The 16,531-nt window shown below is 38.2% G+C and overlaps 1 protein-coding gene across 2 annotated transcripts in view; it reads right to left on the bottom strand.

Annotated features, from left to right (window-relative positions):
- NFX1 (nuclear transcription factor, X-box binding 1) overlaps nucleotides 1–16,531 on the bottom strand; it is a 43,872-nt gene extending 27,341 nt beyond the window's left edge. For both annotated transcript variants that reach the window (XM_026701032.2, XM_026701033.2), the window contains exons 1-10: nucleotides 16,403–16,531; nucleotides 13,981–14,973; nucleotides 11,347–11,508; nucleotides 10,415–10,492; nucleotides 7,868–7,973; nucleotides 7,244–7,315; nucleotides 5,396–5,535; nucleotides 3,761–3,842; nucleotides 3,455–3,672; nucleotides 1,524–1,621 (exon numbers count right to left, since the gene is read on the bottom strand). In XM_026701032.2, the coding sequence (XP_026556817.1) occupies nucleotides 1,524–1,621; nucleotides 3,455–3,672; nucleotides 3,761–3,842; nucleotides 5,396–5,535; nucleotides 7,244–7,315; nucleotides 7,868–7,973; nucleotides 10,415–10,492; nucleotides 11,347–11,508; nucleotides 13,981–14,973; nucleotides 16,403–16,430 (1,977 nt within the window). In that variant the 5' untranslated portion in view covers nucleotides 16,431–16,531. The remainder of the gene's footprint in view (nucleotides 1–1,523; nucleotides 1,622–3,454; nucleotides 3,673–3,760; nucleotides 3,843–5,395; nucleotides 5,536–7,243; nucleotides 7,316–7,867; nucleotides 7,974–10,414; nucleotides 10,493–11,346; nucleotides 11,509–13,980; nucleotides 14,974–16,402) is intronic.

The raw sequence follows: 16,531 nt of genomic DNA, 5'->3' as shown, positions 1-16,531 counted from the left end.
CCACCCCAAGAGCTCCACACCGGATTATCTCAGGGTTCCCTCAACCAGACCATCCATGCTCTGACAACTGCCTCACAACAGAAGCAACAACCATGTATAGTACGAGTCCACATGGCCGCTAGCCCACTGCTTCTGCAATGAAGTAGGAGGCCAAGTGGTATGCTAGTTCCACGGCCATGACGCAAGTGTCGGGGCATGGATGGCCAGGCTGTGGGGGCTCTGAGTTAAGCTGGTGCAGGGGTGCATGGGGCAGTTTCACCGCCCACCTTGCCTCATGGCCATGTCACCGGCGCTTCGCTCTGTCTCCTGATCTCTTGCGGCCATGAGCAAGCAGAAGTGGGCCAGTGGCCACACGGAATCCTGCTGGATGGGGCTGCCAGAGCTGCCGTCATGAGGTGAGGCAGGTGTTGAGGCATGTATAGCCTGGCTGAAGGGCCCTGAGGTAAGCTGGTACTGGGGGTGTGGGGCAGCTCCACCCACCCCCTCACGGTGACAGCATTGGCATCCCACATGGCCGCTTGCCCCACCATAAGCAAGCAGAAGAAGTGGGACTCCCGCATGTTATTGTTTTTTTATTGTTATTGTCCATTGTGATTTCCCCCCTAAATGATTTTACTTTGTATTCAACTGTATTGTACAGTTTATATGTTAAAGGTGGAAAGTGATTTATCTGGTCTGATTTTTTTTTTAACATCTCAAAAACTTGCATTTTAAGAGGGTGTTTTAAGAGACTTTCTATATCCACTGCATATCCTGGAGTTCAATTCTGATGGGGTCAATGTTGACTGAGCCTTCCATCCTTACGAGGTTGATAAAATGAGCACCCAGTTTGTTGGGGGCAATATGCTGACATTGTAAACTGCCCAGAGAGTGCTGTAAAGAACTACGGGGCAATGTATAAATGCTCTTGCCAACAGTCTTCGATGCTATGGGTTAATTTTGTTTTATTGACTGTATTTTCATTGGTCAATGACCCAAATAAAGTTTCTATTTACTTTTATCAGTTATCAAGATACAAAAATACAAGGGAAATCTTAATTTAGCAAACCCCTAATTAAGAACCTTAAGATGCAACATTTTCATTTCAATATTGTCCCATAATAGATACATTGAATACAATGTGGTTCAGACAAGGAGCTTAAAAATAATATGAAACTTAGCCGACAATTATCTCATTTGTGGCAATTTGTATAATTTGTGAAATGATATTAAATGAAATTATGCAAATTGCCATAATGATGTAATTTTAAATTTAGAAAATTTGGAAAAATGGATGCTCTCTTTCCATAAATGATCCATTAAATATACATACACTTAGCCTTTTGGACCAAATTGTTAAACAGTATTGTGATAATAATTGGAAAAGTAATTAATGTTTCATAAATATATTGAAGAAGACACAAAACACAAAAGATTTCACAGGACAAGATTAAAGAATAATCTCATAGGGGAAACAGACAGGCATAGCAGATTTTATTATCTGCATTTGTTTCAGTTTCAACATTTTGCTTTTTAATTATTACCTTTAATTTTAAGGCACATCTGCAGTAGACCTTTGATGTGCGAGAACACTGCCCACATTCGCCTTCATGGCAAAGATTTTCACATGTATGCACAGCATCTATGTAAAATTTGAGAAGCATTTTGAACGTAAGTTTTAGTGTTCTAGGATATTCCAACTGTGATTTTTATTATTTATCAATAGGCACAACTAAGCCAATTTAGACCTTTTTAAAAAAAACCAAATGCACCGCTTTCAGAACCAATCTTGAAATCCAGTTTTTTAATTATGTATATAGATAGCTAACAAAAGATGTTGTGAGGCAGGTTAGGAAGATAACACCCTACTACATGTAGTCCTCAATCTAAGACAACTGAGACCACAATTTCTGTCACTAAGTAATGTGGTCATAAAGCGTGACATCACTTGACTACATTGATTAGTGATGACAATTCCGGCATACACTGTTTTAAGTACTGTATTTTTTGCATTATAAGACGCTCCAGACTATAAGATGCACCTAGCTTTTGGGGAGGAAACAAGGAAAAAAAGCTGCCTCTGCCTCCCAGTAATTTGCCTCCTTGCAGCAAACAGCAAACAGCCTGGTCAGTTTCAACACAGCCTGATTTAGCATGAGCAACTGACTGGCGGTTGGATCGGCCTCCCGGAATACTGTGGATCAGCTGTTCCAGGTGGCAGGGATCATTGCTGCCCATTGCCACCGTCACTCCCCGCTGGAACAGGCCAAAAACGGGGCACGTGGAGGCCGAAAATAGGACATGCAGAGGCCAAAATAGGGCGCACGGAGGTCAAAAACAGGGCATGTAGAGGTGGCAATGAACGGCAGCAGTGATGGGTGGCAGTGATCCCTGCAGCCTGAAACAACTGATTGGTGGTATTCCGGGACGCTGATCCAACTGCCAATCAACCGCTTGTGCTAAATCAGGCTATGCTGAAGCCGACCAGCCTGTTTGCTGTTTGCTGCAAGGAGGCAAATTGCTGGGAGGCAGAGGCCAAAGGGTGGGGACTTGTGGGTGGGTGGGGCTTCAGCAACATTCACTCTATAAGACGCACAGACATTTCCAGCCACTTTTTTTTGGGGGGGGGGGAGGGAGTGTGTCTTATAGTGCGAAAAATATGGTACATTTTTTATTCGTATTATATTTCTCAGGAATTTTCTGAAAAGCAAAATCTGGTCTGTATAGCATGCATTACCTGTGTTTCACACTGCAGCATCCCTCAAACTCATGCACAATCTGCATTAGGCATCCCAGGGCCTCCCCCATACCTGAAACACTCCTGAAACCTTTATATGGGACTCTGCAAAATCACTTAACAACCCCTATCAGGAAAGCTGGGATTGTGATTGTTGACTTTGCTCTACAACTAACATTCTGGTTTCAATTGGGGACACATGTTAAGGATTACCTTTATGTTTTCTTCACCCATAGTCTCTTTCACTTCTTCATTCCAGGAGTGTGAATTCATACTTCGCACACACTTCTGAACATTCTGTAACTTATGCCATTCTGTTCTACATCTTTTCTTATGCCCATTTCACATCAATTGTGCTGGAAGTTTAATCTATTTATACTTTTTGATAAATAATTTGTAACCTTCTGCAGTCATTCTTCGTTCATTCTACTTTCTTTCTTTTCTTTTACGTCTATTTTCCCATGACTCACTCCTTATACTATTAAAAAAAAAGTCTGTCCCAGAATATTCAGTTGCTTTTACTGATTCTTTCAATTCTTCCATTATAAACAAATCAGCCATAAACATCAATTTTTTATCTATCATTCTCTCAAAATGTCTGTTTTTCTAAACTAAAATTTATCATCATGGAAATGAGTTATTTTTGTTCAAAATTATGCTTTTAGTATTTCATTTTGCAAATGTGATAGTTAAAGCACAATACATTTTTAAATATAGAAGCAAGCAATGTTGAATTACCATAGCTACTACAAGGTAAAGGTTTTCCACATGTTCTTCCACACGATGGGATAGGATCTGTGCAGAGTTTACGTTCCATACACCCCAACTCTAGTAATTTACTAAGAGAAGTCTGTCCACAAGGACAACAGTGCACTATTTGTGGAAGCCGTGGACAGGGCTGACAGGGCTGGGGATGGCATACTTGTTCACAACTATGCATTCCACAGGATAATTTTCTGAAATTAGAATTATTTGTAATGTTATATTGATAATAAAAATGGAAAAATATAGCAATAAAATATGTTAAATAAGCTATTTCCTTACTTCCCACAAGTTCTCAGGCATGAAAACCAATCTTCACTTGCTCCACATAACACTTCTCGAGAGGTGCTCCCACAGTAACATACTGAACAGAAAAACACATCACAGATGCTTAAGATGCATAAAGATGCTTAAGAAAAGGCGTTTTTTTCTGAGAAGAAGGAATTATTTCTTTAGAAATATAAAACATATCAAGTACTAGTATTTGGGTCAGATAAAAAAATTAATACAAAATTAATGAAACCTATATTTTTCCTATATATTTAATAAGTATATGCTATTGAAAATTGTTTTCATCTTTTACCTAATGATTTTTCTATTTTTATTCTGAATGAGTACTTATGTAATAAAATATCTGTGAACTACTTTATGCCCATAATTGATCCAGAATTTTTTTTTAGTATTTTTATTATTGTCAAGTAGACACTAAAATCCCTTGTGAAGGATCTTTTTCATCCAGCCACTCTGAGAGCAAAAACACTGCCTTCTAGAGAGACTCCATCCTACCTGGGGCAGAATCTCTCTAGCAAACAGCATTTTTGCTATCAAGCTGGGTGAAAAAAAATCCCTTATGAAGGGACTTCTTCACCCGCCCCATTGACAAAAGTGTTTCCTGAAAAACTGATTTCACCTCACATAGGGTGGAGTCTCTCCACCTGAGCTGCAGAAAAAAAGTTTGAATCACAAAGATCTAAGCTCCTTTTCAAAGATCTGAACATTGAAGTTCCCTTCTGTGCACTGAGAGGGAATTCTTTGTCTCCCTTCAGCACGCATTTTCCTCTTTGTCCACTTTCTATCCATCCTGGGAAAGCCATAATACAGTTGTAAAGTTGAGAAAAGTCATAGGATGACTCATTTAATGACTACAACTACTTACGACCTAAATATCAGGCTGAATTGGGATCATCAATCAAAGACTACCTTTAATACCTAAAGAAATTAAGAGCTGGGCAATCCATTTTTAGATATGCTGAACTAAACTGTAAGCTATACTATATTATTATATTAAAACAAATAAAAAAGGGACTCATTGAATCATTGTATTACATAATTTAAATACTCTACTATATATTTGGATAATAGGTAGTCCTCGATTTATAACCAATCACTTAGAGACAGTTTGAAGTTACAATAGACCTCCCAAAAGTAGTTAGGACCTAAAAGTACTTATTACATTTACAAATAATTCAAAGTAGTAAATATATCTAATGTACCTTCTCCTCTGATTTTCTCCATAACAATCCAGTGAGGTGGGATGGGCTGAAAGAGAGTGACTGGCCCTAAGTCTATCAACTGGTTTTCAGGACTAAGCCAGGATTTGAACTTACAATCTCCTGATTTTACATGGAAATTACAGACAAGCACAGTTCTTTAACCAAAATTTCTCACCTACTACATATTGTATTTTTTCAACATAGTAATATTATTATCATTCTACCATCATAGCAATTCTATTTTCTAACGCAAACTGTGAAAGGCCATAGGAAAGCCCAGTGTTGTATTCTTCATTATGCATATATACCAGTGCATACCTAGACCTAACCCTAGTAGAAAATTGATCCTATAGAAACAGTAATTCTGTAAATCTCACACAAGTGGTACTTATAAATAAATTTTTAAAAATCATGAAATTCTTACCTTGTTTTACAGTCAATTCACATGGTAGGCATTTTCCAGAATGGCATATCTGGGTACAATTATGTTTACCACAATTCAAAACATTCCCACATATATTAGTACATTGAATTGCAGTAGAATACCCACAGCGAACTGAATGGCTGTAGAAGAAGAAAACTAAATCAGTCACCAGCAATGATGGATCAAATATTCACACTTGAACTGTTTACTCAAAGTTTTTTGTTTTTGTTTAATAAAAAGCTATTGATTAGTAGGGATGAAACTTACTGAAAATTTTGGTATTTGCTTTAGGGGTCTTGCTAAATTAAGGGGGGGTACAATTTCATAATATTGCAAACAATAGGGAATTTTATTTAAGCAGAAAAATTCTTTCCACACAATAGGATCAACGTTTTGAACATAACATTTTTGCACCACTGGAAAGCTCAAACCCATTCTTTATTATTGTACTGTTGTAGCTACACATAGCATTTTATTCCAAAATTTAAGTTTAAATTAGTAGTTTTAAGAAAGGTAACTGTATTTATCTGCTGTTGCAGCTTAAAATAAAAACTAAACCATTTCCGTGAAGAACTCTGGTTCATGAAAAACTTTATAAAATATGAACTTTATAAAATCTAAGCTTTAACATGGTATAAGTTCTCTATTTTTAATTAATAATTTGGTTGGGAAAAACATTTATCTCCTCCCTTTCAGATGTACATTTTTCATTAAGCACAGATTAACTGTGCGTCCATATTCCAATATAACAAAAAATACAGAAATAAAGGCAAAAATATCTAAAATTTATCCCCTTTATTTTTTACATCGTTTGTGATCTGTAAAAAAACAGTATTATAAAATCCTCACTAATAATGGCCTGGATAGCAAGATGTAATGGCTGGGTTTACAGAACCTAAGTAATAAATTATGGTATATAAATCACAATGGCTGAGTTCACATATCATAATAAGTCAAAATCTAACAAAATAGCTTACCCATCACATCCAAATTCAGATTTCATCTAATCTAGAATTGTGCATCATAATAATGCTAAACCTTATATATTATACTGTAGACACATTAGGATAATATAACATTAGAAACCTAAATATTGCCTTGCAATATTAACCATTCATTATTTTTCTAAGTTTGAATGAAAGGACATGGTTTTATTCCAAAGCCTAAAGAAAAAGTATTTTAAGAACCATAATTAAAAAAATAGGATTGTCAAATTTTGGCATTTTCAATCTCAACAGCATGTGAAAAAAATGTAATGATAAACCCATAGATTATCCTTCACTTCTCTAATTCTATCAAAATTATTTCTAAATGCTAAACTCTTCTGAAAATTTTTATTTTATGGAAAATTTTATTGTATGGAATTGATAGCAGGGGCACAATTAATCCTAGGAACTACGTGTGGTGTAAATCATAAAAGATCATGCTATTGCTAGGAAATCCAAGATACCAAGTATGTTTCATATAGTTGTACCGTAAAACCTTAAATATTATTCATTGTATCTGCAGAAAACATAAAGAAACATTTAATTCCATATCCTAAATATTAATTCCTTTTTATGAATTCCTCAAGGATTTTTTTTTCCCAGCAGCAGTATTCTAATTTTGGTAACAGATTGACTGTCATTAAAAAGCACTGGCTGAAACCCAAATGAGGGAGGGCACTACACAAGCATATTCTAACTACGCATATTCATATGTTGTCTAGGAGACTAGACCCTTAGAAAGAACAAGGCAATTCCCCAAGAATAGATATGTTATGCTTAACATTTGTAATAGTCCAATGACACTTTAAAAAATAACTTATAAAAACCAAGGTTGCAAGTTTTCTAATGCACACTAAATTACCTTGTACGTCCACATTCACATTTTTTGGTCATAAAAGCAGGGCAGGATGGGCAAGGTCCTGGATGACAAAGTCTAAGAAACAAATAAAAGTTGTGCAGTATTTATATTTCATTTTTAGCTAGCTGTGCTAACATATTTCCTATATAATTAACTTAATATTCTAATTTATTTCTGATTTAGAACCAATAGATGTTAATTCTGTACAAGTATAAGCTCTGTATGTTATGAAGAATAAACAATTAACATTTGTGTTAATATAACAAACTTGTTCTTATAATAACCTAGCTTAGCATGTTAGCTACTACCTATTTATGTATGCATTTTATGCATAAATATACACAATTATATACATTTTTCTGATTCTTTGCTTAGACTCGTATATTCAAGAAATTATGCAATTTCATAAGTGCTACAATGTAAAAAGGATAGAGAGACTAATGAAAAATAGGTAGATAGCAGCTGACATTCTAAGCTCGGTTCTTATAAGAACCAATTTATTGTAATAACTCAAATCTTGTGCCCAACGAATAAGATGACTGTGATGTCCCATATTATCTAAAACCCATATTCAAGCTGTAAAGAAATATTTTTCAAAAAATAAAAAAAAAGTATTCACAGACTTACATATTACATAAATGTGGACAATCTTGAGCTGATCTTTTCTTTCTACATAATTCTCCACAACTATGTGGTATTTCATTTCTATTCCATTCAGGATTTTTTACCCGTCCTAGGAAGAACCCAGAAATATTTATTTATAACATTTAAATGGTATGTTATGCTTTCCATAAAAATCAAATTACTATATATATACACAGACTGGCTTCATGCAATATAGAAAGCTATACTGTGAACTGTAAGGCATATTTAGTGTACTATATGAACACACAAATCTTAAAAATACAATGGATTCAGCTCAAATTGCATGATAATGGTAAGCTTGGTCAAGTTCCTAGAGATACCTTTTATCATTATATTTCCTTCTCTATTTCTATATTCAATATTTACTTTATATAAACTCCCATTCAATAATGGGAAACAGAAATAATTGTACTTGTAACTACATTGTATGTCACCAGTTCACATTTTGTGAGATGGGTGGTTATATAAATATGATAAAGTAAATTCAGCTTTTTGTTATTCTAACAAATTTAACCTACAGCATGTATCCTTTTTTCCATCACAGACCTTTAAAAATATACATGTCTTTAAAGAACCAAGAGTTAGATTAATAACTATTAGTACTTTACTATGAATCTTAATTCTATCTAATTTTATTCAACATATACTTTAAAACATGGAACTGAATGTTTCCATAGTGATAAGCTATATAGCAATGAAAACATGACAGCATCTCTACTTTATAAGACAGATATATTTTATAAAGACTGTTACCAATACTGGCAAATGAAAACTGCAGGTAGTCCTCAACTTATGACCACAACTGAACCCAAAATTTCCTTTTGTTAAGTGAATTTGGCCCCATTTTACAACCTTTCTTGCCACAGTTGTTAAGAGAATCACTGCAATTATGTTAGTAACATGATTGTTAAGTGAATCTGGCTTCCCCACTGACTTTGTTTGTCAGAAGATCCACAAAAGGTTATCACATGACCTTAGGACACAGTAACGGTCATAAATATGAACCAGTTGTCAAGTATCTGAATTTTGATCATGTGACCATGGGGATACTGCAATGGTTGTAAAGTGTGAAAAATGGTCATAAGTCACTTTTTTCAGTGCTGTTGTAACTTTGAATGGTCAAAAAATTGTTTTAGTTGAGGATTACCTGTACTGGTAGTCCTTATATTATGATCACAATTGAGACTTGAATTTCCATTGTAAATCATTGAAGTAGTAAATTGAGTCAGACCTGATTTTATGACGATTTTTGGAGCAGTTGTTAAATGGTTCACATTATTGTTAAATGGGTGCCTTTTGCTACAAAGTGGCAAAAAAAGTTGCAAATTGTAATTACATGACCACAGGATGTTGAAACCATACAGCAAAACTAGTGCCTGAATTCCAATCACATGACTGCAGGAGGGGTTGCGATTGTCATAAGTGGGAATACAGATTATAACTTGATTTTCTGAGGCCATCACAACTTCAAACAGTTGCTAAATGAACAGTAATAAGTTGAGAATTACATACATACACATACACACATCACCACTTTATTTTACTATTCCAAAGGCAATCTTTTCATTTTTGTTAGTGGAAACCAACTGGAGAAAAAAACACATCAGATTTATATGTAGATAACTTTATAGTAATAGATACCAGAATAGTAGAGCATCTTACAAAAACATCAAAAGGATTTCTCATAAAAGTTTTATCTCTAAAATCCTAAAAGTACCATTCACTATAAAAATGTACATTAATTTGTCTTTTAGAGGTAGCCCATAACAAATGATCACGCAAAACAATTAGAAAGTAAATACAAATGTTTTAAATACTATATATGCAATTTAAAAATCAATTACAAATCTTTTTTTTTTTTTGCTCTCCAACTCTTGACCATTTATTAGCTTTAGAAAGGGTAAAAAGTTTGCCATTAGACTTGTTGAAAGCAACTATGTCAATACTCTGCACATACTGTAATCTTCAAATTTGGTAATCTCCTCTTCCAGGATATCTGTCCCAACTTTGTTATCCTCCACCACACACTGGATCTGGAGTTTGTTCATGCCGTAGCCCACCAGGACCAGTTTGGAAGCCCCCCAGAAAGGGAGGAAAATCAGGGGTCATATTTTAGGATTAAGTAACCCTGTTGTGAGCCAACTTTTTAAGTAACAATGCCTTTTGCAGAGCATGAACAATAGCTACATATGCTCAAGAAAACAAACCTGACCTTGCACAATTACCATGCAAGCCCAGAAGACGTGACTCCTTTGCCCTAGTTAAGCCAAATCTGAAGCAACTTTACTTGTTCCAGATGCAAATACTACAAATTCTCTACTAATAATCTATTACCTCTCGAGTTTCAATAACCTCAAATCGTTCAAGAAGACCGTACAGAGATTCTAAGGAGTTATAAAAGAGAGAAGGGATGGATATTTTCCTTCCATTATTTTCTCATAAATCAAGCCCATATATCTAAACAGACCAGGCATTTAAGAACCATGACTAGGTATTTGCTTATGAGACCAAATTAGAAAAAACACTCACCACAAAAACAGGTATAAATACTAGGAACTTGTGATGAAACATTTTGACACGCAGGGCATCGCCAGCCACTGTTACCATCTAGAAAACAAGCAAACACCCATTCTCCGATTTAATTTTCCCAACTTATTTCAAGGTATATTTGATCACCTATTGTTTATTTTGTTTAGTTTATCCCACTATTTTTTTAATAACTCCACGTAGTGAACATACCTAATACTCCCTTCTACTCCTATTTCCCCCATAACAACAAGGTGTGAGCTGGGTTGGACTAAGAGAAATGACTGGCTCAAAGTCACCCAGCTGGCTTTCATACTTAAGGCAGGACTAGAATTCACAGGCTCCTGGTTTATAGGCTAGTGCCTTAACCACTAGAACAGTGATGGCAAACCTTTTTGGCAACAAGTGCCCAAAGTGTGCGCCATAACCGAAATGCAACACATGCGTGTCCTGCGCATGCATGCATGCATCCCACACGAGTGCCCTGCATGCACGCACCCTGCCCCCACACATTCGCCCCCCTGTGCATATGCCCCGTCCCCATGCATGCACGCCACCTCCCCGCGCATGTGCAGCAGAGACCGGAAGACCAGCTGGCTGGAGGGAGGTGTGCACACATGCACAGTGGTGCTGAGCTGGGGCGACGGCGCACATGTCCACAGAGAGGGCTCTGCGTGCCACCTATGGCACACGTGTCATAGGTTTGCTACCACAGCACTAACACCAAAGTGGCCCTCATGTTTTAAAGGAGTAGAAAAGTCTTATGTACTGAACTGTTTTAATGCATGTTTTAATTTAATGCATAACACATTTGTTATGCATTAATTTACTTGATGCATTCTTCTAATAATCTGGTTTAATACTGTATGAAAAATCAAATGCTTGATTCCAATGTAATGAATTTTTCAATACATTTAACAGGAGGACATACTAACCTTCAATCTGTGCTGCTGGAGATCTTGCCCACTTCTTAATGCAGCTTAAGTGGAAAACATGATAGCAATTCCGACAGCTCCAAACTGGGGCTACCACACGGATCACCTCACAACATACCATACATTCATATTTTTCTGAGGTAAGCTGCTCTATCAGAGACCCTAGGAGAGATTTTAGTTTAAAAATATTAAACATACTAAATACTAGTACACAAGTATTTATTTAATATATTTACTAAAATGTAGTAAGTCAGAAATATACCTACATTAATGTAGCATATTTGTTGCAAATTTAGTGGCAAGATTCATTTAAGCACAGTGTTGTAATGGAGACTATTTGGTCTGAACTAGTATATAAAGCCAGTAATCCATTTATTATGTCAAAGGCACCTTTTCAGATAGAACATCTGTCCCTGTGTAGCTAGATCATTCCAAAGGTCCCCTTCAAACATCAGCTTATTAAAAAACATCATGTACTATGCTATTCCCCATTTTTTTTCAAATCCTGGCATTAACAGTACCATTATCTAAATATTCACTTTTTTCATTACTGAAGCAGACAATCTGATTTTCTGCAAGCAGTAGTCCACTTATACAGCAAGAGCATAATTGTCATTAAACATCAGACAGTGACAGAACATCAGGCTACTCAGCAGTACAAGAAAGATTAAAAACATCATGCAGCTGCTGACATTACAATATTAGGTCAGTGCCTTCTCAATGATACTGCATTTCAAGAAGTTATTATAAATACCGTGTTTCTCCAACAATACGGCCTCCACCAATAGGAAGCCCCACCATGTTTTATTGGCATAAAATCAAATTAAGCCCCTCCCCCCAAATTAAGGCCCATATTAAACATGCGAAATGGGGGGGATGGCGGGGGGGCTTGCCGTTAGGAAATACTTTTGTTGCATACCCAGATATAGTGCTGCCTGCATTGGTGGGGCACTTCATATCAGGAGACCTTCCGCCACCGTTGCTTTCCCTTTTCCCTTGCTGCCACGGCGTTAGAGCAATGCCGCAGTGTTTGGCGCAGCCACATGCGGCCAGCCAGGGCTCCTCCCTGCAACTGGAGCCCTGCGGAGGCACTTGGCTTCAGCCGTGCGGGCTGGGCAGAGCCGGGAAAGCGAACCGTGGGCGGTTTGCTTTCCCAGCTCTGCCCAGCCCACAGCTCCGGCGGGATGAGCAGAGGGTCCGGCGGGGAGGCGCTCGCTGCCTTGGTGAGAGTTCTGCCACCGGGCAGGGGGGCCTGCCTGTCAGCTGCGCTGGGTACCCCAGGCGGAGCTCTTCGCGCTCTGCCCAGCGCCAGGCAGGGATGGCAGCTGGGCGCTTCTCCCATGGGCCGATCCTGCGCTGTGGCCCCGGGAGATTCGCCTCCCCACGTGGGGTTGGGCTGCCCTCTCGGGCAGGGGAGGCTTTGTTGTAGTAGGGTGCTGTTTTTAAAATAATTCGCTTTACCTTCAAAGGCAAAGAGAAGGCGGCGACAGGAGCACCTGAAGCCAAGTGTCTCCTCAGGGCTCCGGTTGCAGGGAGGAGCCCTGGCTGGCCGCACATGGCTGCGCCAAACACCGTGGCATTGCTCTAACGCCGCGGCACCAAGGGAGAAGGGAAAGCAACAGTGGCGGAAGGTCACCCGAACATCCAAGCTGTCGCCGCCCGCCCTTCTGAGGATGCAAGGGGGGGGGGAAATCACTCCCAAAAAGACGGCCTAGTCATTTTTTCGGGGGTCAAAAAAAAATAAGGCCCGGCCTTATTTTGTGAGAAACATGGTAATAACAATCTCAAATTCATTGTTTTCAAAATGTTCAACTGCGAGTGAACATTTAATACATTGACATCAACATCATAAGCCATACCATAGTGTAAAAGTCTGAATGCATATATTGTGGTTTGTAAATAACAATTTCTGGTTTAATAGAAGGCATGAACCCAGCAAAATATGGCTTAGGCAAAACATGATTAAGCAAACCATAGCTTGGTACAATGTGTGAACATTGCCTCAGTTGCTGTGGAACTTCACATGCTTGTGAGCTGAAGAAAACTTGGGACATGTTCCACATGTCCCAAAGACAAAGATTAACTCTTAGGATTCACCTATAGCCTTATATGAACATATAGTGTCTTGCACTATGCACCCAAAGATCTTTACAAGCTTGAAACTTTAGACATTATGAAGAACTTCTGATAAATCTCCAACAACTACACTGTTCTCTAGGACACGTTCTTAAGGCTTTCCAACTAGTGCTCTAGTTGGAAAGCAAATAAACTTCCACATTCAGTTCAAAACCTGAACTGTATAAAAAACTAATCAGCAACATTATTCAATAGGAAGAAGAGCTATGAACGTGATTTCTCTAACTGCTATAACAATTTGGAATTGCTCTGTAAAAATAGGGGCATGGGAATGGGGGAAAAGAGAGAAATAAAAGCATGCTTATTAAGAGATGGCAGTTTCTATTGCTACACAATAGTACCAAAACCATGTTTTTGCTTCTTTATCAATGGCTTCATATCGCAACATCACAATTACAAATTATGTATCATAAGCTTTTTACTAAAATATCTTTCTACTACTGGTATATGACTTGGCTACAGTAATAAATCTACTGTATTAAGAGTTTCTAAATTTACCTGTATGAGTTTCTTTGCTCTTTGGTGCTTCGTTTTGCTTTTTCCAGCGTCTGTTTTTATATCCTTCTTGAAGAAGTGGTTTCCTCTCATCACGTGTAGTTGCCTCACAAAACGGCTGTTTCTCTGCTACACTCACCAAGTTTGGACCTCTTTCTTGTAGCACAGATTCTTTCCTCTTCTCACTGGTGCGTTCTCTGGGAGGATGTGGAAGAGATGCATTCTTAACATGTTTTGCATTTTTACTTCTGGATGTATCTTGTTTTTTGCCAATTTCTTTATTCCATGCAGGTTCCCTAAAATGCCTGTTTGCAAAAGGATATTTTCTTCTTGCAATGCTATTGTCAGAAAAGCCATCAGATACTGCTTTTCCAATAGATGTTTCAGATGAATCGGATTGGGTCAAATCTGCTGCTGGAATATTTTCAAAAGCCTTTTCTTTCCACTTAGTGGATATTCTTTTTTCCCTTTCAGATGAATGTTTCTCTTTTTCTTTCAATCCTCTTCCACGTGAATGCATCAAATATGTCTTCTTCGGCTTTGCTCCTCTGTTATTTGCAGTAGCAGCTTCTTTCTCACTGTCTGAAGAGAAATCACTGTATTCTCTATGATTCATCCTACGCCCTAATCTAGTGTCTAAACACCGAGAATCCTCTGTGCTCCCTGCAGGTATTTGCTTCATTTGATTTTTCCCATGTGTTCGATCATTCCTTGATCTTTGCCACCGTTGACTATGTAAGCTATTGCTTTTTGTTTTACCAATACTGTGAAATCGTGAAGACTCTGACTGACATCCATGCTGGCTTTCTGGGCTATAGAAAGTATTATGATCTGTAACTGAATCTTCACATTTGCTATGCCTAGGTTGAACAGAAGAAGGTAAAGAATTTCTGCTTGAATCACTATCAAATTCCAGCCTGGACTGATTGCTCCAACTTGAATTGAAAATCTGTCTTTCTCTTGGAACAAAATCAGTTGCATCTGGATTTAAGACACCTAAGAAAAAGGAAAACATATACTATGAAACAAGCATATCACTATTCAGGGAAGACACTTTAATCAATAGGGGTAAATAACATAGAAGCTATTCATCACTTTTAGAAAACTGTTCTTGTGAGCCAATGCATTTATTATCAAAGACAGTTGTTTCCTTACACCACTTTCTCAAACAGTAAGACACAGCAATTACCACAGCACTATTTTAAAAAGCAGTATAGTGATCATATTCATTAATAATACTGTTGTATGTTATAAAATGGTTACATTTTGTAAACAGGTTATCTTTAAATATCATATCTAATTTGTTTTTTAAGCTGTAGCTCAGTATTAAACTCTCTATGAACATCCTGCTGTTATTTTAGGAAAGCAAGTATTTTTTTTAATCACAATTGGTAGTTCCTACCTGGCAACTACTCTGAAAATATTAATGCATAAAGCTAAATTTTAAAAGAAAACATTTCTTAAACCCAGGGTACTATTTTTAAAGAAAATAAATCTGAAATAATTATACATTTCATTTCAAACGATCACCATGCTTGACTCCAGAAAAGAAGGAGAGTATGTTTTCAGAGCTAAGCCACTGCTGTTCGGAAATAACATTTAACAGCTTCTACAGTCTTCATCTTTCCAAATTGCAGTCTCTGGTGCACATACGAATAAAATCAAACAGCCTCTCAATATAATGCCATACAATTGGAAATAAGCCTAATTCCTTAGGGTGACCCTTTGAGTTGGCATTTTGAAGTTTTTTAAAAGCATTCCGGTCCTGATATTTTTCTCTCCCACTGGCAACGATCTGGACTGGATAGTCAGGATGCCCCCTTTTATATGAGCGTCACATCTGTTGATGCAAGATGCACTGCAGCAGCAAAGCACGGCTGGAATGAATATTCATTCCTCTCCCCCCACCCCCCCCTTCTGCTTCTCACGACACATTCCCGGTGTCTCTCACCTGGAATTATATGCCATTTAATCACCTTGGTAATTTTAATGTTAAGAGCTCCCATATAGCACCTGATCCAGACAGGCGAGTAGGAGGAGGACCTACAATAAACAGAGAAGCCGTTCTTGCTCTGTTAAATCCCACTGCAGTCTGCAGTCAAGGGAGGCAAAGAAGTTGCCCTGGCGGTCGTTACAAGCGGAACATTCCCGTCTCCTCCAGGCCTCGGGGGGGGGGGAAGGGGGGACCTCAGTTTTGCCGAGAAGGGACCAAGAGTGGAATGGTACCGTTGGCAGAGGTGGTGCCCGAGAAGCCAAAGTCTCCGGCTTTTTCCCCCCTTCCGGGCACGGGACGAAAACCTCGGCCTCCACGGTTGAGTCGGGTCGGGTCTGGCTCAGTCATCTCAGGCTCTTGTTCCACTCTCCCCAATCGGGGTTGTCCCGGGGTGACCCCCCCTCTCTTCTTCCAAATTCCCGGAGGACTTACCTGAGTTTGGCAGGGCCGCCTCCGCCATGCCTCGCGCCGAACCACGCTCCCAACCGACCCGCCACCTCAACAAACCGAGCTCCCGCCCTTCCGCGAAGCTACTCCGAAGCGCTCCTACCCGTCCCTTTG

Source organism: Pseudonaja textilis, chromosome 3, assembly GCF_049901715.1.
Source record: "Pseudonaja textilis isolate UNSWEBS1 chromosome 3, rPseTex1.2, whole genome shotgun sequence".
NCBI classification, from domain to species: Eukaryota; Metazoa; Chordata; class Lepidosauria; order Squamata; family Elapidae; genus Pseudonaja; species Pseudonaja textilis.
The sequence above is the reverse complement of the archived record's forward strand: the minus strand, read 5'-3'. Positions and strand labels throughout refer to the sequence as shown.